This window comes from Myotis yumanensis, unplaced genomic scaffold, assembly GCF_028538775.1.
Source record: "Myotis yumanensis isolate MYYU_CA2020_CCGP unplaced genomic scaffold, mMyoYum1.0.hap1 SCAF_13, whole genome shotgun sequence".
In the NCBI taxonomy this organism is placed as follows: Eukaryota; Metazoa; Chordata; class Mammalia; order Chiroptera; family Vespertilionidae; genus Myotis; species Myotis yumanensis.
This window is the reverse complement of record NW_027223764.1, coordinates 56,564,466-56,592,461: the sequence shown is the minus strand read 5'-3', so window position 1 is coordinate 56,592,461 and position 27,996 is coordinate 56,564,466. Positions and strand designations below refer to the sequence as shown.

The window sequence follows — 27,996 nt, the reverse complement described above, 5'->3', positions numbered from 1 at the left end:
GCTTTGCCTCTTGTCCGCATCGAGTCCCATGAGATATCATTACACTTCCGTGTGTTCTGTCCAGGTCGTTTCTTCTGCTCTTTTGTTTTTGATAAGGCTGTCTTTTACCTGTTTATTTATTTAAATTTATTTATCTCTTGCAGTTTTCTCTTTGCACCCTTTTTATTTTCATTTTTAAAATCCTCACCCAAGGATATATTTATTGATTTTTAGAGAGAGAAAGAGAGAGAGAGAGAGAGAGAGAGAGAGGAAGATTAGTTGCCTCCCATATTCACCCCAACCAGGACTCACCCCAAAACCCAGGTATATGCCCTAACCCCTGACCAGGAATCAAACCCACACCTTCTGGTGTATTGGACAATACTTCAATCAATAGAGCCACTGCCACAGCTCTTTGTACACTTTTCACACCATAAATCGGAGTGACTATAAAGTTCATAAAAGTATATAATTTTATAATCATTTGTTCTCAATGTCATGTCAGTGTGTGGTTCCTGAAATCTACATCTTGAATGAATGTACTGCATCTGATGGACATGGCTTTCCCTGCAATTTCCAACTTGGCCCTACCCCGGATAAGGCTGCTATGAATATATCTGTGCACTTATAGTCTTTTTGTTAAAAAAGTTCTTTAAATTACATTTCCAGAAATGAGAAAATTGGTTAAAAAAGGATAACTATTCAAATTATTATGCAAATAATAAAATAACATTGTAGAAAAATTAGAAAATGCATATATACAAATTAAAAAATAAAAATACTCTAAATTGTACTCTCTAGATAGAATTGGGAAATAAGTAAAATAATTAGCAAATAACTTGGAATGCAAAATTAATCTAAGCAATACAAATTTTGGAAAGTACAAAAAAGCAAAATGAAATATTTTAAAGGAAACATAAAATATAATAAATCATTAAACTAGAAATGCAGTTAATAAAAACTTTAAATGCAAATACTAAATATATAAAAAGTGTATATACATTACCCCACCACTGTCTTGTTTAATGCAAAATGAAAATAAAATATCATTTAATTTAGATAATAAATGGATTTAAAATAATTAGCAAATTGCCCTGGCCAGTGTGGCTCAGTCGGTTGGGTGTCATCCCATGCACCAAAAGGTTGCTGGTCAGGGCACATGCCCAGGTTGCAGGCTCGATCTCTGGTAGAAGGTATGCAGGAGGTGGCCAATCAATGTTTTGCTCTCCCTCTCTCCCTCTCCCTTTTTTTCTCTCTCAAAATTAATTAAACATATATTTTAAAAAAATAAAATAATTAGCCTTGGCTGGTTTGGCTCAGTAGATAGAGCATCGGCCTGGGGACTGAAGGGGCCCGGGTTCGATTCCATTCAAGGGCACATGCCTGGGTTGTGGGCTCGATCCCCAGTGGGGGACATGCAGGAGGCAGCCAATCGATGATTCTCTCTCATCATTGATGTTTCTATCTCTCTCTCCCTCTCCCTTCCTCTCTGAAATCAATAAAAAATATTTAAAAAAATAAAAAATTAGCAAATTCAGATAAGTAGATAATTTTTAATAACCTGAAATCCTACTACATAGTGTATTTCTAATTGGAATATTCATAAAAGTACAGACTTTAAATTAGAAAATAAATAACATGAAAATTATAAAACACATATAATGAAAAATAAATATTTTAAGGAAGAAAATACACAAGACGATAAATACACTTTAAAATGCAGGTATATAAAACCTTATAAAAATTAAAGCCACACAGTTTCATCATCTAGAGGTAACGTGCTATGTAACCTTCCAGACTGTCAATACTTGTACGACATTGTTTATGGTGCAGGTGTGCAATAATAATTTGGCGATTTTCTAATGCTCGCTTAGCTCCGAATGTAGACAAATCACTAGTTTGTCAGGTGACTCTGGAACTAAGTGTTTTTGTTGTCACCCTGTTTGCTCTTATTTTCTTTTCCTCTTCAGAGGATGGAGCTCGACTCCGGAGCCAGGGCCTTTGCTCAAGGTTGGGTCTGGCAGGTGCCCTGCACAGGCTGTATCGGGAGGACACGGCACCTGCTCTGTGCCGGGCCTCGGGTGCCTCCAGCCCGCCTTGGCCAACTTCCCTGGCCTGCACGTCACCTGGAATGGCAAATACCAACCTCCTCTTCCATGTTCTCTTCGGCATGGATATTAGGCAAAAAGAGTTTGCAGTCGGTAGTGCTTTAGACAGCTGTTGCTGTTGTATTGTCTAGAACTGTGTAAGATTCCTACATGTTAGAGAAGTGAAGTCAGGAAGTTGCCCCTGTGGAGGCAAGGACATCTCTGGTTTGCAACAGCGTCTGTCTCTTTGTGTATTTCTATTGACCTACAACCTGGATTTGAGAACGAGGCGAACCCAAATTTGCTTCTCGGAGGAAGAAAGTAGAGGGAGTGTGTTTCTAGGACTGTCTCTTGGCCCCTCGTGGAGAACTTGCTTATGCCACAGACAGCCCCTCAGCCTCCATCAGCAAACATGCCCCTTCCTGGAGCCTCGCGAAGGTGAACAGTGGGCTAGGCGCCGCAGACACGTGCTGTCCTGGGGCGGAGTCCACCCCCTTCCAGACACCAGTTTCCCGCTGGCCCAGATGAGTGACCTTCTCCCTTGGTTTCCATCTTCTCGGTGAGCAGGACTCAGACCCGGGTTCTTTCACCAGCGCCAGTGCGCTCTGCCGCTGCTGCCCAGACTGGGGGGAGCTTTGGAAAGTCAAGAGCCATCTCCGGCACCAGTTCAGTCTAAAACACTCACTATATTGATGAAACAACAGAGCGTATCAGCTGCTAAAGTGCTAATTACCAGATAGTTACAAAATTCGCATAGACCATTTCAAGAGTGATTGCCTTCAGATTAATGTGATTTTTTAAAAAAAATTTCTAAAAAATAGAGCTCACCTTCAGTTAGGCATATGCCACTTCTGGTAATGGCACCTTTTTTGATGGCAACAAAATGAGGACTCTTTATTGGAGCTCATAGCCGATGAAATGAGGAAGGGGATGGTGAAGCGCCTTTATCTCCTCACACATCCCACCAGATGGCAATGTCATAGAGAGCAGGTAACATTCTAGAACCTTCTGAAAGGGTGATGACAGGGGCTCGCTCTCCTTTCTTGGGCCCTAGCAGGCCCATTGCGCTTCTCTAGTCCCACTCCCCTCTCCGGCTCCTAAGGCAACGCAGCAAGATGAGCGGTTGGTATTTGCCATTCCAGCTCCACGAGCTGGTAGCGCAGCTCCACATCCTTGGAAGGCTCAGCACAGGTCCTTTCCGAGGAGTGACCCTCTGTCTCCAGCCCTGCTCTGCCCTCGTCGGAGCCTTCAGAGGGCCTGCCATCGGGATGGAGTAGGAGGCAGGCCACAGACGGCAGGAGAGCCCAACCTTCACGTGAGCCTTTGCAAACTAAAGGAAAACGTTACCATGTTTTCTCTCTGTTGTTTGCCTCGACTAGTTGGACCGAATAGATGATTTCTCAGTTGGGGAAGTGGTGAATCCCAGCCTGGGAGTTGCTTTCTGTGTATAGAGAACCTGATAAGGAAAGGACGGTGTGAGGAGGGGCAGGGAGCCGGGACAGGGGCTGACGGCTATCTGCGATGGGAGCGGAGGCGCTGCCCCTGCTGGGCACTGGGCGGTCAGGCCTTGTCTAGGCAGAGCCTCCAGGAACCTGGCCCAGCCTGCCAGGTGGGACGGAGAGTGCATGTGGGTGGGGTCTGTGGCGCCTGAACAGCATTGAGGCAGAGGACATGGCTGGAAGGAGGCACAATTGGGTTGGGTTTGGTGGAACATCTGAGCAAGGAGACAGAGAGGAAAGAAACAGAAATGGAAAAGGAGTCCAGGGTGCCAGCCCATCCAGGGGGCAGAGCTCTTCAAATCCCTGCTGAGCAGGAGGGCTTCGCATGGAGAAGGGTCCCTCCCACTTCCTCTACCGCCACCGCCACTGCCACACTGGTCTAAGGTGGTGTTGCCCGGGTTCAATTTGTATTCTTATTTGTATTTGTAGAAACATAAATCGACACAGCCCTTTAAGAGGACAATTTGGCGATATGTGGAAAACTTGAAAATGCTCAGACTTTTAGCCAGTGTTTCCCCTGCCAGAAATTTATCTCACAGAGATACCAAGTATCCAGAAAGGGGTGTCCGAAGGTGGTCACAGAAACATGAGTTGTGAGGACAAAAGCCAGCGCAGAGGCAGGCTAACCCCCAGCTGGAGAAGGGACAGGCTCCTCAGGGTGTCAGCCCATGAGGCAGGCGGGGCCTGCACGGAGGAGACAACCCCATTTATCACCCGTTTAAAACCAGGCGAGCATACAGAAAACTCCCGGAGACTGTTAACTGTGGATACTGCTTGAATGGAAGAGGTAGTTTGGAAACTCTTATTTTATATTCATATTTTATATTGTTTGCTTTTTTTTGTTAATCCTCACCTGAGGATTTTTTTCTATTGCTTTATCAGAGAGAGTGGAAGGGAGGGAAGAAAAGAGGGGGCAAGTGAGAGAGACACATCGACTGGTTGCCTCCTGTATGCTCCCCGTTCAGGGGTGGGAAGCAAACCCACAACCCTTGACAGTATGTGCCCTTGATTGGGAATCAAAACCCCGACCCTTCAGTGTTCAGGCCAATGCTCTATCCATTGAGCTACCCTGGCCAGGGCTATATTGTTTGCATTTAACTATATACATATATTGTATTCACATGTCAATACATTATATTCACAAGGGCAAAGAAGGTCAAGATGTGTCTGTGGGAAATCCTTGTGAAATGTGAGGCCCCTGAGCTCACTCTGCCCTTCGCTGGGGCTCTACATGGGCCGCACTTATGGCAGCGGCATCTTCTGGCATAAGGGCCACACAAGTGTGACAGAGGCTGCCAGGCCCTCACTGTCAGTAGGGCGGGTGGGCAAGAAGAGCTTGCTCTGGACCAGGCAGTTTGAGGCTCTCCTGGGTGCCCTGGGCCCGCACAGCCCCAGTAGCACCCCCCTCCACCATGACTGAGATGTTTGGTTACCAGCATTGTTTTCTGTTCCACAGGAGGTACCCGGGCTCTGACAGGACCATGCTGCAGAGGTGGCAGGTACAGTGACCCCTCAGAGGATTCTGGGTTTGAGGAAACCCTTCGGGAATGCAAATCAGAAAATAGCTCAGGCCCCAGTGGTGGAGAGAAAGCATGTGGCTGAATCAGGAGGGTTCTTCTACATTTAATTTACCAAAATGCCCCAAATAATTTTCTGAAAAGATCTCCGTGATTTAAGGAGAACCTGGAGCCGTGGAGTCGCAGCTAGGAGTGTGTGTGTGAGCATGTACATGTCCTGTGTGCACATGCACACTCTGTCCAGGAGGGTGTACACACATGTCAACTCAGGAGGATACAGCACTCACCTCTAGTCCTGGAAGACACCCATGGATCCCAGCAGGGAGGTGCTGAATTGAGCCCAGGGTTCTAGGTGAAAGGAAGGGACCCCAAAGGGCCCTGCCCAGGGTCACAAGGTCACGGCTGGTCGCTGGGGAGCAGGCCAAGGCAAGGAGAGACCACGGCCTGCAGAGGAAGCCTGGGACTGGCCCGGTGGCTGCTCATTCGCCAGGCGGCCATGGGAACTTTCCTCAAATGCAGTCCCTGTCTCCATCGGTGACTGTCTGTCTGAGGCCCTAAGGGTGAGAGTTATCTGAAAGGACAGGGAAGAGGGAATTCCTGAAGGCCCAGGGGAAGGGTCCTGAGCCCACTGCTGAGGCCTTTCTCTGTGACCACAAAGTCCCCTCAGCTGTCTAAGCATACGCATCGCAGTCAGTTGTCCCACACGCCTTTGTGTCTTAACCCACTCGGGAGAATCACACCCAAAGCTAACACATGCTTCCTCCTGGCCTCTGGGCTGTGGACCGCACTGTCCGCGGCTCTGCTTCCAGCTGTGATTGCTGCAGCTCCTGTGGGATATACGGCCCTGAGCTGACCGGCTGGCGCACGGGGTGCGGGAAGCTCACCCGCAGCGAGAGGCTCCTCAGGGCTGAGAGCCAGACCAGGCCCGACCTTTCCGTCTCTTCCGGCAGAAAAGGGACATCAGCAATTTCGAGTACCTCATGCACCTCAACACGCTGGCTGGGAGGACCCACAACGACTACATGCAGTACCCTGTGTTCCCCTGGGTGCTGGCTGACTACACCTCACAGGTATGTGTTCGCAGGGGCCCTGCAGGGTCCCAAGGCCCCGGACCCTGGACAATCGAGGCTCCTAAGTCAGTGAGCAGAGCCTCCACTGCAAGGCTCAGCCCATCTGGGCCCCAGGTTCCTCAGCGCGGCCCTTCGCCCTGGACGAGGCCTCTGAGTCCAGCTGCCTGGGCTCCTGTCCAGTCCCCTGTGGGAAGGTGACCTACCTGTGAGCTGATGGACAAGGCCAGGACAAGGCTAACAGGCCCAGAGGGCGTCCTGGCTTAGGCCCTCCTGGAAGGACGATGCTCATCTGCTGAGACAATGCCATGGACCACACTGCCCGTCAGGTGCGGCCACGGGCCTGTCCCTGCACTCCCCCTGTGTGTGAGTTGGGGGGGGGGGGGGTAGCGGGGGAGGAGAGCAAGAGAGAAGCATGAGCCATTCCACTGTGGCCCAACTTCAGTAGGAGGTGGTGGTGTGCACTGCACCCAGCATCTGGACTGAGGTGGCGACAGGGGAGGCACAGGGCGAGACCCCGTGGTGCCCTTCATGGCGCCCATTCCTGGCCCTCAGCAGGCAGGGGAGGGGGAGGAGGAAGGCTGACAGTGGGCCACGGTGACGCCATGGGGGAGGAGCCTGTGTGGAGCAGTGCCCCTGCCGCCTGCTGGCCCTCAGGAGACCTGTATGGAAGGGGCAGGAGGTGTCTGGGTCCTGCTTAGCTGCGGGATGTCTGGCCCTCAGGATTTGGGGGTGGGGGGAGGGTGGGGGCTCTGTTTTTGAAACCTCCCATCCCCACTTAAGACATTCAGTGCAGAACAACTTTCCTCACCAGCCAAATGTTGCTTCTTCTTGCCCTAATGATCACCTGAACTGAGGTATTTCAAACATGAATCTTGCGAATTGTACCTTTAACTCACATTTTACAAAGTGCTGGTTTACCAGCCCCTTTGTGTGGCCCCAAATTGTGACACTTTACTGCATTTAAAAACGGAGAGATTTCTCCCCCAAATCTGGACCTCTTAAGTATCTTTTGGAGAATCGGGAGATATGGCCGCTGAGTGAGGGTGTCCACTTGTGGCACTTGGGGTCTCGGGAGAGCCTCTTCCCTCTGGCCAGCCTGGCTCTGCAGGTGTGAGGTGGCACAGGCCCTGCCTCCCCCGGGGGGATGGCCAGTGACAAGGAGTTGGGGCATAAACACCTCCATGCAGACGTGCAAGCCCGGGAGGCACACGGCCTTTCCGCTCACACAGAGCATCTCTGCTAAAAGGAAACATTGAGGACACTGGCCTGCACCCTCTCAGGCCACCGCTGTGTGTTCCCAAGGGCAGGGGAGGGGCGTGTCCTCCACAGAGATGAGGCTGTCCCTCCACTTTTCTCCCCAAACAGACCACTTCTCACTTCCTACTTGAAGCACACTGTTTCCAGGGCTGTGCCCAGTGCCTCGTAGACAACAGGGTTTCTTTTGAAAGTTTCTTCTTAAGAACTGGTGGTGATGTTCCGATTTGGGTCAACTGGGAACAGGTTCAGTGTGAAGGCAATCTTCCCTCCTCTCCTTTTCCATCTCCCTCCTTCCCCTCCCCTACCCTCCCCATTTCCCATCTCCCTCCCTCCTCTCCTCTCATTCATTCTCCATCTCCCTCCCTCCCCTCCTCTCATCTTCCATCTCCCTCCTCTTAAGCCTGTGGATCACTGGCTCCAGTGCCCTAAACCCCCGCTCACCAGCTAATCACCGGAGGGGGTCAGACCAAACGACACTCAACCAGTGAAGAGAACCATAAAACTACAGAGCGTGTCTCCTGAAGTCTCGCTGGGGCACGCAAGGGTCTCGGGGAGTTAACTCCAGCTGCACATCTGCCTTTCAGACATTGAACTTGACAAACCCCAAGACGTTTCGGGACCTTTCAAAGCCCATGGGCGCTCAGACGAAGGAAAGAAGGCTGAAGTTCATCCAGAGGTTTAAAGAAGTGGAGAAGACGGAAGGTGGGTAGATGCCAGCTCATTGTTCTCTGCAATGTGCTTCATTGAAAGGACCATGGATACCAGCCTTCGAATAATTATGCTTGAGTAGAGAGCTCTCTCATCCCCTGGCCTAACCCTGGCTGTGAGCAAGAATCACCGGGAGAGCTTTTAAAGCTACTGAGTCCGGCCCATCTCTAGAAATCCTGCGTTAGGAAGTCTGGGGTACAGCCAGGCCGAGAAGCAGTGTGCTCAGAGCTCACACCCCTGCATCGTGCGCTGTGCGCCGTGCTCCGTGCGCCAGGGCAGGAAGACAGGAGAGGACCTTCTGCTCAGCTTCCCCTCCCGGCCCAGGCCAGCCTGCACGCATACAAACAGCGGTCCATCTCCAACAGGACCCTGACCCCCAGGGAGCTCGAGCACGAGATCATCACCTTGCATGTTAGAGCCCAGATGTGGTTCGTCCACTGGGCACCTGTACAGTCCTGCCCGCTCCTCTGCCCTGTGCCCTTATTGCCCTGACGTTTTCCTTATGCCTATTCACTTACTGAGTGCATGCATTTTTAGAAGGAATTTTCCTGTCTTGCTTTGACGGGGGTGGTGCAGCTGAGGGGCTTGAATGGGCTTTTCACCGGGGGCGGCCATTGGCCAAGCTGTAAGGGCACCTGTGTGCAGAGCCCGGGCACCACGGCCTGCAGGTTCTCTCAGGCAGGACTCGTGCTCACTGATCATTCCTGAGCGCCACGTGGTCCTTCTGTGCCTGCCCAGCACGGGCGGGAACACCACAGGCCTGTCCTCTCTTGCAGGAGACATGACCGTGCAGTGCCACTACTGCACTCACTACTCCTCGGCCATCATCGTTGCCTCCTACCTGGTCCGGATGCCGCCCTTTACCCAGGCCTTCTGCTCGCTGCAGGTGAGCTCCCACCCCGACACACACACACGGCCACGTCTCACAGACTCAGAGCTGGGCTTGGACAAGGCGGGAACCCACCTTGACTGGTTTAAATACCCCGTTCTGGTGGAAGCAGGTGCTCTTTATCAGTTACACCTGCACATCTGTCCAACAGTCTGGCAAAAAGATTTAAAAATATTAAAAAATGAGAGATATTTGGGGGGAGAACTTAACATAAACAGGTTTTGGTAGAAAAGGAAGAGCAGGAAGCTTAAGGACTTCCTTGAAGGTAGGTGGTCAAAGATTATAAAAATAAACACAAAGAAGGAAGAATGACATCAGAATGCTTAAAGCTATGCTGAGCACAAGCCAAGAGGTTTAAAAGAACAAACAAAATATTTGAATACTGAAATGAGCAGCAAATCAGAGAAAGACACTAATCAACTGCTCACCCATAAACCAGCAGACCTACAGGCCAGCTCAGGGCTGCTGGATTTTGTAAATAAACCATAGGACACTCAGGTAAATTTGAATTTCAGATAAACCCTGCTGTTTATCTGAAGTGCAAGGGTAGCTTGGCCTCCCGTGATTCACCTGGCCGCCTGGTGGAGCTGGAGGTGGGCAGGTCTGACTGGTGGGCAGGAGGCCTTCGAGAGCACAGAGAAGGCTTTTTCCCTCTTCCCCTCTGCCCTCATCCCTGGGATCCTGCTTCCCAGGCGATCCAGGGCCACAGGCTGACGGGAGAGCCATAGGGTTGCCCGCTGCAGCCAGGAGGCTTGCCGACTCCCCTGAAACCCAGCGCACACCCGAGTGCAGGAGCTGACCTGCCAGGCCTTGGAGGGTCCCCTGAGAGGAAGGCGGGACCGCAATGGGCGACAGACCGGGGAACACATGAGCGGACTTGTTCTGACTGCATAGCTTCCCCCGGGGAGGAGAACGGTTGTCCCAGGACGTGTGTGTTTGGTCTACCCCCCCAACAAGGTCACTCTTGTGGTCACTCGTCTGAGCAAGTCAAGGTCAGCACTAAGCCAGCTCCTGGGTCCTGGGCGGGAAGGGCGGGCAAGGTCAGGGTGAGCCCTCTGAGATGCTCTCCGTGCACAGCCCTCTCCCCTGTGCACAGTGGGCTCGGCTGACGCTGCATGGCTTCTCCCTGGAGATTCACTCGGAAGGGCGGCGCGTCCCCAGCCTTCCTCAGGGCCCAGCATGTGAAGTAAGTTTGGTTGGAGCACAGTGGGTCCTGGAGCTGTGCCTGTGCCAGAAACCCCACCCTGTGCCTATCAATCCAGCATAAATGACGAGCGCTGTTGATGGGGTGACGCCGTCTGTACGGCTTTCCATGTGGGGTGCTCTGGGCTTCAGGGTCCCCTCACCCTGCAGTCTAGTGCACGAAGGCCCCGGCCTGTCACTCAGGGTCTGTCACCGAAGGGGCCTCAGAGGGAACTAGAAAGGGCGGCCACGGGCGGTTTGCACCTGCCCTGCCGCTCGGAAGATGCAAATCTTCTCCCGGGACTTCACCTCAGGACAGGGGCGTGGTTATGCAGGTGCTCTGTGCTTTCAGTGCCACCGCTGCAGCCATTGCTCAAGCCTTGTCCCCCTTGTGAAATCTGAGTGACTCCGGTTTTCTGCATTCAAATCGCCTGAGGCGTGTGGCCGGCTGAGGCGTGTGGCCTGCTGAGGCGTGTGGCCTGCTGTGGCGTGTGGCCTGCTGAGGCGTGTGGCCGGCTGAGGCGTGTGGCCTGCTGAGGCGTGTGGCCCGCTGTGGTGTGTGGCCTGCTGAGGCGTGTGGCCTGCTGAGGCGTGTGGCCGGCTGAGGCGTGTGGCCTGCTGAGGCGTGTGGCCTGCTGTGGTGTGTGGCCTGCTGTGGTGTGTGGCCTGCTGAGGCGTGTGGCCTGCTGTGGTGTGTGGCTCTCTGCTGTGGTGTGCGGCTCTCCATTGTGCTTCCGCGTTGCTCTCAGCTCCTTCTAACTGGCTCTTCCCGTGGCTCATGACTGGCCCAAGCCCTCGGAACCAGCGGGAGAGCCAGCCGCCCTTGCTTTTCCCTAGAACAGTGATGGCGAACCTATGACACGCGTGTCAGAGGTGACACGCGAACTCATTTTTTTGGTTGATTTTTCTTTGTTAAATGGCATTTAAATATATAAAATAAATATCAAAAATATAAGTCTTTGTTTTACTATGGTTGCAAATATCAAAAAATTTCTATATGTGACACTGCACCAGAGTTAAGTTAGGGTTTTTCAAAATGCTGGCACGCCGAGCTCAAAAGGTTCGCCATCACTGCCCTAGAGTGAAAGATGAGGTTTACTCTCCAGGGAAGGGGTGCCCAGGCTCCATCTGGGCACATGCCCGGCTCTCCTTTGAGAGTCCTGGGACTGCACAGACCTCCTTAGCAAGGTCTGGCAGCTCCCTGAACGCAGGCTCTTCCCGGGTCCCGCCCTGCCTCCTGGGGGCAGGCCCGTTTCTTGTCAAGAGACCCTGTCTCAGTCTTGTGTGCTGCTAGGAAGGACCGCTGTGTTCTCCACAGCAGCCCCGTGGGCCGTGGAGGGGGAGGGAGCGTGCAGACCCAGGCGCTGAGGGCTCCCTCGTGCCTCTGGGGAGTGGGCAGCGAGTGCCCTGGTTGCAGAGCCAGCGTCCCTGCGAGTGGCCCCCGGACAGCACCTGCGTTTCTGCTTTCCCACGCCACCCTAAGCAGCCTCTGCCTCTTGCCTGCGGCCCTGAAGGAGCCAGTGCTTCCCTGCAGGGTGGCATGGCGGGCTGGTGCCTTCAGTGTGCACAGCTGTGTGCTCTGTGGTGCCCCCGTGTGGCTGGTGCACTGAGCCTGCCCGCTGGCACCAGCCGAGAGGCGTGGCTGGCACGTGGGCTGTCACACGCAGCCCGTAAGGCGCATTCTGATTGGGCAGGCCTTAGAATGGACGCCTACCTCTATCACTGCCGTGAGTGTTTTTCTGCCCCAAACCAGTTATTCCAGTGACAGACTTACAGCCTGAGACCTCGGTTATGTGCAGTGGGGCCCGAGCAGGTGACCCTGCAGGCGTGTGACCCAGGCACTACACAGCTGCTCTGTTACCCCTATGCCAGCAGGGGCGAGACTGCAGGGCTGAGGGCTGAGGGCTGAGGGCTGAGGGCTGAGGGCTGAGGGCTGAGGGCTGAGGGCCGGCCTGCAGGAAGCTGCAATTCTCGGACCCTCACCTACCGGAGGAGCCAGTGTCTGTGAGCACCCGGGGGGTGGGGGATGGGGGGAGCACGCCACTGCTGGGCCACAGCCCAGGGCCCTGCTTCTGCTCCAGTAAGAGGCTAGCAGACCCGCGCTCAGACTCGGCCTGGGCGGGCCAGCGAGCAGCCGGTGCCCCAGCGAGGGCACAGTGGTGCGGCTGCTGCGTTTAATCAGAAGCTGAAATAAAGTGCTGTGTTAATTAAGTCACAGCCGGTGTGAAGTCAGCTGCTACCAGCGGTGGGGAAGGGTTTTCGGAACCACCTGAGGGGAGACGGCTGGTTTTCCTGTAAGACATATGCTCGCTGCAGGCAGAGCTGAGAGCCAAGGCGCGTGGCCGCCCCGGCTGTCACCTGTGAGCCTCTGGGCCCGCGGGGTCTGGGCAGAGATGAGCAGAAAATGAAGGTATAATTCTTACTATTCTGACTCAGGGAGGGCTGTTAGGAAAGGCAGAAGTCATAGAGTCACGCAGGCCGGGGACAGAATCCTGGCTCTAGAACTTTCTAATTGGAACAGTGCCGAGGAATCGAGCCTCGTTTCTCCTGGCTCCGCAGTCGTGAGGGCGAGGCCCAGCCTGGGGACCTTCTGGCCACCCAAGTGCTCGCCGCAGGCCCTCTCCTCCCACAGGGGAGGCAGCAGGCTTTTCCAGGGCCTTTGAGGGTTTTGCTTGTTGAGTAAAAGGCCATGCCCCACAGGTGGGAAAGCTAATGGCTACTCTGGAGTCAGCCCATCCTCAGTCAAGGGCAAGGCTGAGAGCTGAACTGGTCCGTGGGCCTCCCAAGTCTGCCATGGGAGCCACAGCTCGGAGCTCAGTGGGCAGCGTGGCCGGGTTTTCTGAGAAGCCCACAGAAAGCTGAGCCGTGTCTCAGCTGCAAAACCGTAGACGCAGGAGCTCATTCCATCCCGGCCCGACCCTCCCTCTTCACCACACTCCACCTGCCACTGCAACAGCCTCCACATCCCTCCTCCTCTTGGAGCCTCTGGTCACCTCCCCATGACACTGAGGTTGTCCCACAGCCAGAATCGCTTCCCAGGGTCCCTAGTTGGTCACAGGACAGGGGCTCGGGGCTGGGCTCACACCCCTTCCTGTGGGCCTGGCACAGCACGAGGTACATCACACACGTGGGTATGCACACGCACACTAACACACTTCACACTCACCGCACACTGACACACACCTACACTCACCCACACTCACATTCTCACTCGCCCACACTCACCCACACTTACAGCCACCAGAGTCATCCAGGTGTGCAGAGGAGGCCAGGGGAGGTTAAAGGGATTAAGAAACTCACTCCAGTTCACACTGCGAGTGGATGCTAAGATTCCAGCCCACGTTGGCTGAGTCCCCCCACACTGCCTCTGATGGCAGAGGACAGCGCGTTAGCTCAGCTGCTGGGCCCACAGGCCCTGTAGTGAGCGTTCAGAAGGACCTGTCAAGAGACGGTGTCGGCCTGCGCTACAGCCGGTCCTGGTACATAGGTGTGGGGAGGTTGGTTTCGGGCAGTGCCCCCTGGAAGGGAGAATGGCCTTCCGGCACATGTTATCACAATATCTGCGAGTGTCCGTGAGCGCGTGCAGGTGCTGAGATTGCTGTGCCTGTGGGTTAAGAATGGATTGTGTGTGTGATAAGTTTCCTGCCCACATTGGACTGGGGTTTGAGAATGCCGTGATTGGAGGCTCGCAGTGACGGTGCACACAGACGCCTCAGGCAGAGCAGTGCTTATTAGAGAGTGCGCCTTCGAGGTGTTTCCTTCTCAAGGCACAGACCTTCCTTAGGGATGTCCCTCTGATTTTAACTGTCAACATTCAGCTGCAGACTGTCACTCACATCTTCCATCACTGCTGTTAATTTTGATTCATCTAAAAATTAGCGTGCAGCGTGTGAGCATATAGGTGAGTGAGAATGTGAGTGTGGGTGAGTGTAGAAAAATCTAGTGCCTCTTAAAGTATTTTGATTGAGGAAGGATACCTAGGGTCATATTCTTTTTTTAAGTTTAATTTATTGGGATGACATTGGTTAATAAAATTACATAGGTTTCAGGTGTACAATTCTACATCACATCATCTGCATAGTGTATTGTGTGTTCTCTACCCCAAGTCAAGTCTCCTTCCATCACCATTTTCCCCCCTTTACCCTCTTCTACCTTCCCCCACCCCCTTTCCCTCTGGTAATCACCATGCTGTTGTCTGTGTCTAAGAGTTTCTTTTTTTGGCTTAATCCTTTCACTTTTTTCACTCATCCTCCCAACCCCCCTCCCCTCTGACAGCTGTGAGTCTGTTCTCTGTATCCATGAGTCTGTTTCTATTTGTTTGTTAGTTTATTTTGTTCATTGGATTCCAAATGTAAGTGAAATCATGTAATATTTGTCTTTCTCTGATTGACTTATTTCGCTTAGCATAATGCTCTACAGGTCTATTTATGTTGTCACAAAGGATAAGATTTCCTTTTTACAGCTGCATAGTATTCCGCTGTGCAAATGTACCACAGCTTTTTCATCCACTCATCTACTGATGGGCACTTGGGCGGCTTCCAAATCTTGGCAATTGTAAATAACACTGCAAGGAACATAGGGGTGCATACATTCTTTGGAATCAGTGTTTTAGTGTTTTTCAGATAAATTCGCAGAAGTGGAATTGCTAGGTCATAGGGCAGTTCCATTTTTAATTTTTTGAGGAAGCTTCATACTATTTTCCACGGTGACTGCTCCAATCTGCATTCCCACCGGCAGTGCAGAAGTTTCCCTTTCCTCCACATCCTCACCAGCAACAGCCATTCTGCCAGGTGGGGGGTGATAGCTCGCTGTGGTCTTCATTTGCATTTCTCTGATGAGTAGTGATGTTGAGTGTCTTTTCATATGTCTATTAGCTATCAGTCTATCCTCTTTGGAGAAGTGTTTATTCAGGTCCTTTGCCCATTTTTTAAATTGGATTTCTTTTTGGTGTTGAGTTGTCTGAGTACTTTATAAATTTTGGATGTCAATGCCTTATCAGATGTATCTTTACTGAATATGTTCTTCCATTCAGTGGGTTGTCTTTTCATTTTGTTGATGGTTTCCTTTGCTGTGCAACAACTTTTAAGTTGCATGTAGTCCTATTTGTTTTTGTTTTGTTTTTTTGCTTCTGCTTCCCTGGCACAAGGAGATATGTGAGAAAAAAATAATGCTATAAGAAATGTCTGAGATTTCCCTGTCTGTTTCCTTGTAGGATTTTTATGGTTTCTAATCGAATAGTTAAGTCTTTAATCCACTTTGAGTTTATTCTTATATATGGTATAAGAAGGTGGCCTGCTTCTGAGCCCTTAAATATTCAAAATATCTTTCTGGAGTCTTAACATATGAGCAACATCATAGCCGGGCACACATCCAACCCAAAGCTCATGACCTTTGCCTCAGAACCCCCAGCCTCAGCCCCTCGCCTTCTGATTCAGTGTCACCTGGGGAAGTCCGCTGCGAAGAGCAGGCTGCTCCTTCGTTGCAGGTAACGACCTTGCTGTCCCTTTGTGTTCTGTGAGGACACACACAGGCTCCATTGCTCCTGATGACCAAGCGCATCTGCAGAATGGCTGGGAGCAGATCCTGGCTCAGCAGTTCTCTCTCATCACTGTGCTTCCATCACATCTCTGGACTGAGTTTTGTTGTTTATATTACTTCGCTTGGGACTTTCCTCATGAAAAGGCACTTTTAAACCTTAATTGCGCCCCTGTGCCACATTCTTTCTCTCCCCTTTATCCTTCTACCTTCTCTTCCTTTTTTCCTCCTTCCTTTCCTGAGGCAAGACCCCTGGGCCTCCTGCTGGCAGCCTCGGGCTTGTCAGCCACAGACCCCCACGCCGCACGCATGGCAGCTCCTTCTCCGGGGCTCTGGCTGGCGCGGCTCTTGTATTGCAGGAGTGAGAAAGCCCATTAATTTTGAAACAAATGTATGCAAATACATTTATTAATATAGGAAATAGGAAAATCAGTTATTGCTTCCTTTATAAATAATACAGGCTTAAGTTTTAAAGATATTACTTTTGCTAAAATGCATTAGACAGCTGTGAAAAAATAACATTTTTCTTTGTGGTAATATCTTTAACCAGATTTGTAGCACTAACAGTATTTCCTATGTATATATTATTTTTATTTAATACAGGTAATCTTTTTATTACCAAATCCTATTGCTTCTCGGGAGGTTACCATCAGCTCTCATAAAGGCTGCGCCAGGAGAGCGGGCGGGCGGGAGGGGCCTCCATCTCCCGCACCAAGGGCTGGGGCTGCAGATCCAACACACAAATACTCTGTGATGCGTTTCAGGGAGCCGCTCGGAGGTGCAGCTCTCTATTTAAAAACACTCTCCCCGCTTTAGTTTCCATTTCTATTTGACTCAAGCGGTGGACGCAGCCTCTAGTTTCACCCGAGAGCACAGTGACCTTGGAGGAAGGCCCATCTGTAAGCTGCCAGCAGCCCGTGTCCTGCTTGGTTGGAGCAGCGGGGGCAGCGGGGTCTCTCGGTGTCCCTGGCCCTGTGCAGAGTGACCCGCCGATCTCACAGGATCTTCACACCTGACTTGGAAAGTTGACCAGCAGCCCGATGCCCAGGTTGGCGCCTCGGGAGTGTGTGCCAGGCCCCGGGTTCCCGGTGAACCCAACGAGACAGAGCAGGGCCTTTGGCAGTGCGACCAGGGCTCTGACCCCGTGTGGCCACCCACTGCTCTGTCAGGACCAGCTGAGCCTGCTTTGTGGTCCGAAAGTGAAAGTGCCGCTTCTCTCGGGTGCCAGTGCCCGCCGCAGGCCGCGCAGCTGCGTGCAGTGCCCGACGCTGGCCGACGGGCCGAGACAAGGCCGGCCTCCTCGACCCTCATCCACGTGCAGCTGCCCCATTTCACTTAGGTATACGGAGGGGACATCGGGTTAAGGTTGTTCATATGAAAAATAATACAATCATTAATAAGTAATAATACAGTAATAAACTGTTCCGCGTACTCACTCCTTTGCCCGCCCTGTATGCTGCCAGGAAACCTTAGGCAGCTGGAAAGCGAGGCAGCGGGGGGGGGCATAGGGGGGCCGACTGTGTGGTTCTGCCCCCTTGTTCCTGGAGCCATGCATGCGCTCTGCAGAAGCTGAAGGAGGCCCGGCCTTCCTGCCGGGCACAAGGGCTTTCCTAGGGGGCCCTGAACTGAGGTGGACCCAAAGCCCCAATCAGAAACCCTTTCCTGGAGCCCCTCTGCCCGCAGCGCCTCCATTCCTCCAACGGGGACCTCTCTGCCGCCTCTGAGCCCCAAGGCCACGTGTTGAATGAGAAGAACAGGGAATCGAAAAACTTCCCTAAGCTTTACCTGGTCCAGTAGAAGCTGCCAAGCTCAGGCGTGCCTGCAGCCACCTGTGGAAGCGGTCCCTGAAGCAAGGCAGCCTAGGCTGGGCTGCAGTCCTCTCTCCATACACAGCGGCCATCCCTTAAAGGCCACTGTGCCCCCAGCCTCCAGCCCTGACCTGCTCCCCCTCTCGGGCTGCTATGTTCCATGTCGCCATGCTAGGCCGATGCCCTGACCTGACCTGCTTCCCCCCCTGTTTCTTGTCCTGTAGTTAGCACGTGGCCGTCTTCTCCATCCCTGGGCGTGTGGACTCTCCAGGGGTTCACTTCTCCACGAAACCAACCCTGACCGCACGTGGCCTGTCTGAGCCGCTCTCGGTCCTGCAGTTGGTTCTTTGGACCCTGTCCTTGTGCCTGATTCAGAGCTGGCCCTCAGCAAAGGCGGGGAGCGGTCAGACACATGGCTGTGGCCTCCTCTCTGGTCTGCCCCCTTTATTCCAGTTGTCATTCATGCCTCCTCTGTGGAAGCTCCCAGCACAACCAGAGAACATGGAGGGAATAGATGCGTGAGGAGCCATCGCACGCATCACGGACTAGGCATGAGCGTGCATGGGGGAATGAGTGACGAGTTCCAGTGGCAGGCCCCCGTCTCAGCCACAGATGGACAGATGGAGGCCCACACAGCGGTACCGCACGGCCGGGTTCTCACCGTGGATAGCTCTTCATGTCGCTCTTTCCCTCGCAGGGCGGGAGCTTCGATGTGGCAGACAGAATGTTTCACAGCGTGAAGGGCGCATGGGAGTCGGCCTCCAGAGAGAACATGAGTGACGTGCGGGAGCTGACCCCGGAGTTCTTCTTCCTGCCCGAGTTCCTCACCAACTGCAACGCCGTGGAGTTTGGTGAGCGGAGGCCTGGGAGGCGGTGGCTCTTCCCCACAGCTCAGGGCTGTTACCATCTTTGCTGAGCAACACAGCCCACAGCCCCATCTGCGCGGATCAGCGTCCTGGACAGCACAGTGTTACGCCCTGACTCCCATTTACCAAAGCCCTGCTGTGTGTCGCCCCTCAGGCTGCATGCAGGACGGGACGGCACTGGGGGACGTGCAGCTCCCTCCCTGGGCAGATGGGGACCCTGGAAAATTCATCAGTCTGCACAGACAGGTGAGTTGAGCAGGGTCATGCCATAGTCCCAGAACCCTGCGTGAAGACCTCAGCATCCCCTCGGTCTCCAGGGAGACTTTCTGGGTACTTGGGGGGCTCGCCATAAGCGCTTCTGAGGCCCTTTTGTCCGGAGAGCTCCTGCCCCATTGGCAAGAGAATGCTTGGGTCTGAGCTCTTCCGAGAGCTCCAGGAGGCTTTGTCCTTGTGCCGTTTTCTTTGAGAGGGTCACCGGGGAAGCAAGTTCAGATTCCTGGGTGCCCTGGAGGGCAAGTCAGTGTCATCAGTCGGCCCTGCAGGAAGGGCCACACCCTGGGCCAAACTTTCCAGGATAATTCAGAGAGGGGAGGCCCCGGAGGCCCCCACTGGCCAAAGGATTCACCAGGCCTGGGAGGACTTGGCTTTTTACCTAGAGAGGCTGATGGGGGAAGGGCTGGGTTAGCGCAGCCGTGGGCAAACTACGGCCCGAGGGCCGGATCCGGCCCGTTTGAAATGAATAAAACTAAAAAAAAAAAAGACCGTACCCTTTTATGTAATGATGTTTACTTTGAATTTATATTAGTTCACACAAACACTCCATCCATGCTTTTGTTCCGGCCCTCTGGTCCAGTTTAAGAACCCATTGTGGCCCTCGAGTCAAAAAGTTTGCCCAACCCTGGGTTAGCGTCAACACATGAAGAAATGTTCAACATCAGTCGTCGGGGAGGCATACATTAAACCTGCAATGGGATGCCCACACACTCACAAGAATGGTTAAAAGGTAAAATACAGATAAAACTAGGAGTAGGCAAGAGCATGGAGCAACCAGAATCCATTGTGCGTTGCTGACAGGAAAAGCAAAGTAGTGCAGCCAGCTTGAAGAACACCGTGGCCATTTCTTAGAAAAGCGGGGTGCATTTGCTACAGCAATTCTCCTTGTGACTGTTTGCCCAAGAGAAGTGAAAATGTGTCCACAGCAAGTATGTACATGAGACTTCATCCGTTTTACCCACACTAGTGAGAAACCGAACCACACTAGTGTTTAGTGTTTATCAACTGGTAGAGGATCAACAAGTAGTAAACCTGGAGGGTGGTTCCCTGAAGGCCCCTTGGAGCCTGCCTAGGGTGGCAGCCTTTTCTTCAATGGCGCTTGTCAAAAACAGTCAGAAACAATGAACACGGTGGCTGAAAGAGGCAGTAGATACTAACCAGCAAATGATATTGTGGCTAACTACAAAGCTTAAATGGGGAATGAGCTGTTTCTAGGAGGCCTTGAAAGAGTTAGAAATATCCCTGGGAACCTAGAAGGACACACATTGCAGGGCTGTTTTCATGCACAAGGTTGTGCTCCTGCTCAAGAAAGACCCACAATGGCCCTAGCTCTCACTTCCAGCTGACATCCAGGCTCAGTGCAAGTGAAGGGAAAGCAGAGTTTGTCATTGTCTGGTTGAACATTGAAACCACTCCCTAACACTCAAAGAGAACCCCTTGCCCTAGTTGGTTCAGCTAAGTGGATAGAGCGTTGGCCGTGGACCAAAGAGTCCCAGGTTTGATTATGGTCAAGGGCATGTACCTCACTTGCAGGCTAAATCACCCGTCCCAGGTTGGGCACCTGCAGGAGGCAACCAATAGCTGTGTCAGTCTCACATTGATATTTCTCTCTGTGTGTCATGTGTCTCTCTTCCTTACTTCCACTCTCTCTAAAAATCAATGGGAAAATATCCCCTGTAAGGATTAACGAGAGAGAGAGAGAGAGAGCACCTTGGCAGATTGCGACTGACTGGTTTAGAATATTTAAAGAAATCTTCATCCACTTAGCTGACATTAAGTTAACAGAGCAGAGCCTTCAGTGGCCACACACTACAAACATACAGACATCATAGAACTCGTTCAGAAAGGTCACTAGACAAACAACCCAACAACAGCACCAACCACAACAAGTCCCAGGAGAGGGGAGAGTGATTTCCAGAATTGCCACACATATTATTTAAAGACTTAATGTTCTATAAGGCATGCCAAGTAAAAGGAAGTATGGGCCACACAAAGGTGGGGGGGCAGGGCAGTCAACAGAACTACACTGAAGCAAGTCCAAACTTACCAGACAAAGACATTACATCAGCTATTGCAAATACGTTCCAAGAACTAAATAAAACCATGTCTAAAGAATTAAGGGGCAGTATGATAATTACATCTTACCCATAGAGAATATCAATAAAGAGATAAAAGTGTAGAAAGGAGGCAAATAGAAATTGTGAAGTTGAAAATGAACTAAAATGAAAAATTCAGTAGAGGAAATTAATAGCAGGTTTGAGCAGACATAAGAATCAGCAAACTTTAATTATAAATCAATTAAAAATATCAAGTCTAAGAAAAAAAAAGAAAAATTAATGAAGAAAAATAAACAGAGCCTAGAGACCTGTATAATGCCATCAAGTATATTAACATACACATAGGGAACTACCAGCAGGAAAGGAGAGAGAGGGGTAGAAAGGATATTTGAAATAATAATGTCCAAAAATATCCCAAATTTATGCAATGCATTAATTTATATATCCAAGACACTCAAGAAACTCCATGAAGGATAAACTCAAAGATATCCACACTCAGATACAACATAAACTACCCATGATAAAGTCAAGGGAACCCAGGCTGGGGATGGAGCAGGTTGAAGCTACATTCACCTCCTTCCAGGGCCACATGGGAATTGCAATCCTATATAATAAAGAGGGAATATGCAAATTGACCATCGCTCCACCACAAAGATGGCTGTGCCCACAAGAGAGACGGAGTTTCTGTAACACAAGATGGCTGCACCCACAGTGGAGGCCAACTTCCCGTAATGAGCCTTAATGAGCAATCAGCAGGGACCTGAGGCTGCGCCCCATCCAACACCCCCCTCCCCGTGGGGCTTGACAGGGGACCTCAGGCCACTCCCCCTGCCCTGGTGCCAGGCCAGGGACCTCAGGCCATGCCCCTCACCCAGCGGGGCTTGACAGGGAACCTCAAGGTGCAATCCCCACCCAGTAGGGCTTGATGGGGGACCTCAAACCATGCCCCCCACACCGGCGCCAGGCTGGGGAACCTCAGACCATGCCCCCAGCCTGGCGGGGCTTGACAGGGGACCTTAGGCCACGCCCCCCATCTAGTGGGGCTTGATAGGGGACCTCAAGGTGCACTCACTGGCCCAGGATGGAGGACTTCAGGCTGTGCCCCCCCACCCCGGTGCTGGGCCAGGGGACCTCAAGCTACGCCACCTGCCTGGTGGGGCTTGATGGGGGAATCTCAGGCCACATCCCCCACCTGGCTGGGCTTGATGGGGGACCTCAAGGTGTGCCCCCTGCCCCGGCCTGGGCTGGGGGACCTCAGGCTGTGCCCCCCACCTGGTGCCGGGCCAGGGGACCTGAGGCTGTGACCCCGCTATGCGGGGCTTAACAAGGGTGGAACCGGCCGAGTCTGGATCTAGCCCAATGGAGGTGGGGCCAGCTGGGTCTTTTCGAGGCGCACGTGGGTGGGCGGGGACTTGACTCTGGGTCCCGTGATGCACCCCAGACTCTGACAGGAGGGAGATTTTCATATACATTTTACTAATTTTCTTTCATCTCTGACACTTCTATTATAGAGAAATTGCAAATAGCAATATTAAAATATTTCCTCTAATTAATCCCCCTTTAATGTGAATGAATTTCGTGCACCAGGCCACTAGTTAAATTTTAAAAGAATCAACCTTAATAGCCAACTAAAGACCAACTGACTAGAAGACTTACAAAAGAAGTCACATCTAGACTGGTAGGTAGGGTGGCGCTTCCCAAGCTGACTGCCTCTAGATGGGACCTGCGCTTCACCCCTCAGGAGCAGCTCCCACTGGGAGCCACACACCTGCCTGCACCACAGGTGGCACCTGACAGGAAGCAGAAAGGATTTAGCAAGGGCGCCCAGGCCTGCTCAACCCTTCATGGGTGCAGCCCCGTGGATGGTGCTGGCTCAGAGTAGGGCACCCAGGTGGGCAGTATTTCTCAACAGCTGCCACACAGGAGCAAGAGAAGCCATGGGGCAGTGCTTGCATGTCCCAGTTCACCTGAGAGGTGGTACTGTGTCTCTCTCAATGACTTTAGCCTCTCGCCTCTCAGTTCCTTAAGCTTCACTCTCCATGACTTTTACCTCCATTTGACCTAAAGCCACCCTCTCCCATAGGCACACGTAACCCAAATGTAACTGCTCTGTCTTCAAAATCACTCACTCAAACATCCCAGTTGGTGAAAGCCACATCCTCACCTTGCTGGTACTTAACTACTTCCTACAATTATCCTCCCCGCCCCCCCACCTCCCCACCCCCGGCAGTGCAGACAGTCCCTATGCTAATCCTGTCTGCTTCCTGTCAGGTGTCACCAGGGTGGCAGGCAGATGTTCTGAGAGCGGTTAAGTGTCCGTCCCAGGTGGAGGCTGTAAGCATAGAGACAGGCTCCATGGCCGAGTCTGGAACATCTGTCCTCCTGCCTGGGGACAGAGAGAGAGCCTGCAAATGGACAGAATGTGCCTTAAGGCCTCACACTCGCCCTGTAGGTGCAAGGGTGAGCTGCTCCTGCTGCCGCTTGCCCTGGGCTGCACAGGGCACCCCCATCAGGAGAGCTCACGCTCCTGGGGCTGCGCTGCACTGCAGAGGCAGATTCTGGCCTTTCCTTCCAGGAATTACTTGGGAAGACCCAGACCAAAGTCAGTAATCCTAGTAGTTGAGTGAAGTGGGATCTGCTCAGCGAGGCAGGATACCCCTATGGAGTTCTGAGGTCTCAGGGTTGGGGGCTGGGACAGTAGTTTCAAAAACCACATATGAACCTGCCCAGAAGTGGGGTGATCATTCCTGCCAGTGAAAGGGGGTGCTCATGGGCAGACAACACACTTAAACCCCAAGCCGTGCCCGGTACCTGGTGGGTGATCATGGCAGCTGATACCACGTGGAGATCACTGTGCACCAGGCAGGGGCACACACTGGTCTGCAAGGACCCACTGAGAAGGCACAATCACTGTCACCGTTTTACAGACGAGGAAACTGGGGGACAGAGGCGTTAGGGAGCGTGAGCGGCAGTGCTGCCTCCTGTCCTCCTTGAGCATGTCCTCCGCCCTGCAGGGTCTGGCCCCAGCCTCCCAGTGCACCGTCAGTCAGCGCGCCCTTCCTCCTGGGTCAGATTGCAGCAGGCCTCTTCCGTTTGGCGATCGCTCTCAGGCCAGCTCCACAGGAGGTTCTGGTCCTCAGGGTTACTTTCCGGAGTAGATGAGTAGGTGGTGGGAACAGCCAGCTCTTTACAGCAGCTGGAGGCAGGAGTTGGGTGGTTTGTGGGTGGCCCGCACGTCTGCCCACTGAGAACTCGTCAAGTCCAGGGAGGCATCCCCCATTTCCTGTGAGAGCCAGCGTCCTGCACCCCGAACCTGTGCCGTCCTGGTCTGTGCAGTGAGCACATGAGCCTCTGGGAGGCCTGCGTTTTTCATGCTCTTTGGGCTTTGCTTCCAGGCTTTGGAAAGTGACTTCGTCAGTGCCAACCTCCACCACTGGATAGACCTCATTTTTGGGTACAAGCAGCAGGGGTCGGCCGCAGTGGAGGCGGTGAACACCTTCCACCCCTACTTCTATGGAGACAAAGTGGACCTCGGCAGCATTGGGGACCCCCTGATCAGGAGCACCATCCTGGGGTTTGTCAGCAACTTTGGGCAGGTGCCCAAACAGGTACGGCATGCCATGTCCTTTGTCTTCCTTTGTCAAATAAGTGTGCACAACGTGAGAAAGGACTCTGGGGGGGAGAGAGTACGTTTTCTCCTGGGATGGGAGCAACGAGAGGACAAGAGGACTAAACAGGCAGGTGGTCTCCAATCACCCTCCTGTGCCTTCAGAGTCAAGGCTGGCCCTCAGTAGCATGGACGATGAAGGTGATGACAGTGTCAATGCTAATGTGAAGGCTACATTCAGCTCCGATGCATCTGAAGGAACTATGATAGACCCACAGGACTTAATTCTTTATGTGCATCCGCCCCTAGAGCGGTTGTGAAGATCCAATGAGTGAAGGCGTCAAGGGCTCGGGCGTCCCTGAGATATGGTTAGCACTCAACAGTGTTACTCATTAGTATGGTGGCCTCATGGAATTCTTCCATAAGCTCTGTGTAAGGAGTCATTCTTCCACAGATGTGGACACGGAGGCTCAGAGGCTAAATAAGTTGCCTACAATGGCACCATGAGCAGGTGACAGAGGGAGCGCTCTGGCCTCACCTGGCTGCTCCAGAACCCAGGTCGCATGGCCCCCATGAGAGGCACCTCAGCCTGCCCCAGGCCCTGGTGGGGCTGCAAGGTCTCACATGGGCCTGTGCCCCGCTGGCCCCACCCCTCAGGACAGTCCGGAGCAGTGTGGGCTGTGCATCAGGTGGGCACCTGACGAATGGCATGCAGGAGAGTGAAATAGTTGTTTACGTGGTGCTCGCTCTCTGGGTTTCCGCTTCAGTTCAGTGTGGAGAAATCTCACCCCTGAGCACCACCACCTGGGCTCAGAAGCCTGGCCCACAGCCTGGCCCACCCGGGCAATCAGAGGTTGCCCTGAGGACGGAATGCACAAGATCGCCAATTCCGGGACCATCCTGGGAGCACCTGCCTCACAGGAGAGCTGGACGGGCTCCTCTCAGTTAATGCGAAACGAATGAGCTCTCTCCTGCCTGGTCATGGGGACAGGCTTGTGTTTGCTCAGCTCCTGGAGGGGCGTGTGGAAGGCCCAAGGGAGCCTTGGACAGCGGGACGGCTGGCGCACCCACATGCGGTTCTCAGGGAAGGCTTGCGGGAAGGAGGGCCTCTCAGGAGAGAAGCTTGGGTAGCCTGATTTTATTTCTTTCATTTAAAAATTAGAATAATACAGATAAAGCAATGAAATAATTCACAATAGCAGTTGCCCCCACCTGTGTTCTGTGTTATATACTCACAGACCTTGATCACAAGGAAAAGTGTGTTCACGTTAGTGATCATGCAGTGCACACACTTTCAGATTCTGATTTTACTTAATGGCATTTCATAGAGCTTGTACAAATATTTTTAAGTAATTAGCGGAATTAGGATTCGTCACGCGGTCCCCCCTGAAGACTGTGCACTGTCCCACCCAGCAGGGCGCCTGCTGACGCGTGCCAGGGCCACGTTGATGGCTCTGCTGGGCAGGGAGGAGTTCCATAGTCAATGCTCACGTCAAATCACCTCTGGTTTCTGTCTCTGCACCACCCACCCAGCCATACAAGGTAGCTCAGCACCTGAGGGAGGACTTAGCAGAGCCGGGGCCAAGGCTGCTCCGAGGCCCAGGGGCCCACTGAGCCCCACCTGTGCCCGGGTGCCCCTCTGAGGCCAGCCCCTACCTCAGCCCTGGCATCCTGGCACTGGGCATCCTGGCACCCAGCACAAACTCGGACACGGAGGGCCCAGTGGCCAGCTGGCGCTGGCCTCGGCCGCACCCAGGCCCAGTGAGGGTTCCGCAGGCAGCAAGCCCTTACCCTTCCTGCTTTGCCTGCTTATGCCAAAAGGGTGGCATTGGGGACAATTGGACAATAGAAATCCAAGAAAAAGAAATAAGAAAGTCCACTAGTGGGGTCTGCCTGTGCTCTTTGAAATACTTGAACTCCTGATGCCAGGAAGATGTGCTGCCCAGAGTGTCAGGGAAGGGAACCCATGGTAATTGCTCCAGCAGATGGGGAGGGCGTGGTCTGGAGGGGAAAGAGCCCTTCTGGCCCTGGGTGGAGAGGCAGCTCCGGGGCAGGGCCCCCAGTGAGCTTGTCCTTGTCCCAGGCAGCCTGGGGAGCAGACAGCCCGCAGCCAGTGGAGCTGTGCCTGCCAGTCCTGCACTGTGGCCTTGAGAGGAACCGCTGCTCGGACCGCAAGCCCTCGTCTTAGCATCCCAGGGTTCAGGCAGGTGGTTCTGTTTATGCTGATGATGCCCCTGAGCATAGGGTCAGGCCAGGCCCACAGAGCAGAGGCGCGGCTGCTACTTGACGTGGCCAGCTTCTCCTCTGGCGTCGGCCCTAACGTTCTGTCCCCGTGTCTCTCCAGCTCTTCACCAAACCCCACCCGGCCCGGACAGCGGCAGGGAAGCCCTCACCTGGAAAGGATGTCACCACACCTTCGAGCCTGCAGGGCCACCCACAGCCCTTTCCCTGCAGCCTGCAGGCCCTGCGGCCCTCCCAGGTCACCGTCAAAGGTGAGCACGGGCTCTGCTTGCTTTGGTTCTGGTTCCACAGTTGTCCCTTCAGGACCAGCTCCTCTGGGGCTCAGGGGACAGATGGGGGCTCCGTCTGACTGAGTCTGGGCTCGAAGCAGGAACCTGGAGAGGCGTCTGCTCGGAGAGGAACTCTGTCCAAGATGAGCTCCATCAGACCTGTCTGTCCATGTGTGTGTGTATCTGAGACACCCCCTCACTCATGTACACACACACTCCCCTCTACTCTTTCATGTACACACACACACACCCTTCTCTCTCTTTCATGTACACACACACACACACACACACACACACCCTTCTCTCTCTTTCTTGTATACACACACACACTTCTCTCTTTCATGTAGACACACACCCCTCTCTCCCTTTCATGTACATACACACCCTCTCTTTCATGTACACATAAACATACATACACATACAACCCTCTCTCTTTCATGTACACACATACACACCCTGTCTCTTTCATGTACACACACACTCCTCTCTCTCACGTGCACACACACACAACCCTCTCTCTTTCATGTACACACATATCCTCTCTCTCTTTCTTGTACACACACACACACACACCCTTCTCTCTCTTTCTTGTACACACACACACTTCTCTCTTTCATGTAGACACACACCCCTCTCTCTCTTTCATATAGACACACACCCCTCTCTCCCTTTCATGTACATACACACCCTCTCTTTCATGTACACATAAACATAAATACACACACAACCCTCTCTCTTTCATGTACACATACCCTGTCTCTTTCATGTACACACACACCCCTCTGTCTCTTTCATGTACTCATACACACACATACACACACACACCCCTCTCTTTCATGTACACACACACTCCTCTCTTTCATGTGCACACACACACAACCCTCTCTCTTTTATGTACACACATACCCTCTCTCTCTTTCATGTACACACATACACACCCTGTCTCTTTCATGTACACACACCCTCTCTCTTTCATGTACACACACACGATCCTCTCTCTCTTTTATGTACACACACACACACACACCCCTCTGTCTCTTTCATGTACACACACACCCCTCTGTCTCTTTCATGTACTCATACACACACATACACACACACACACCCCTCTCTTTCATGTACACATACACAACCCTCTCTCTCTTTCATGTA

At 52.7% G+C, this 27,996-nt stretch overlaps 1 protein-coding gene across 3 annotated transcripts in view; it reads left to right on the top strand.

Annotated features, from left to right (window-relative positions):
• WDFY4 (WDFY family member 4) overlaps positions 1 to 27,996 on the top strand; it is a 228,714-nt gene that overhangs the window by 186,929 nt on the left and 13,789 nt on the right. For all 3 annotated transcript variants that reach the window (XM_070433182.1, XM_070433181.1, XM_070433180.1), the window contains 8 exons: positions 5,022 to 5,064; positions 6,033 to 6,152; positions 7,994 to 8,111; positions 8,894 to 9,003; positions 18,229 to 18,382; positions 18,552 to 18,643; positions 24,123 to 24,335; positions 26,679 to 26,826. In XM_070433182.1, the coding sequence (XP_070289283.1) occupies positions 5,022 to 5,064; positions 6,033 to 6,152; positions 7,994 to 8,111; positions 8,894 to 9,003; positions 18,229 to 18,382; positions 18,552 to 18,643; positions 24,123 to 24,335; positions 26,679 to 26,826 (998 nt within the window). The remainder of the gene's footprint in view (positions 1 to 5,021; positions 5,065 to 6,032; positions 6,153 to 7,993; positions 8,112 to 8,893; positions 9,004 to 18,228; positions 18,383 to 18,551; positions 18,644 to 24,122; positions 24,336 to 26,678; positions 26,827 to 27,996) is intronic.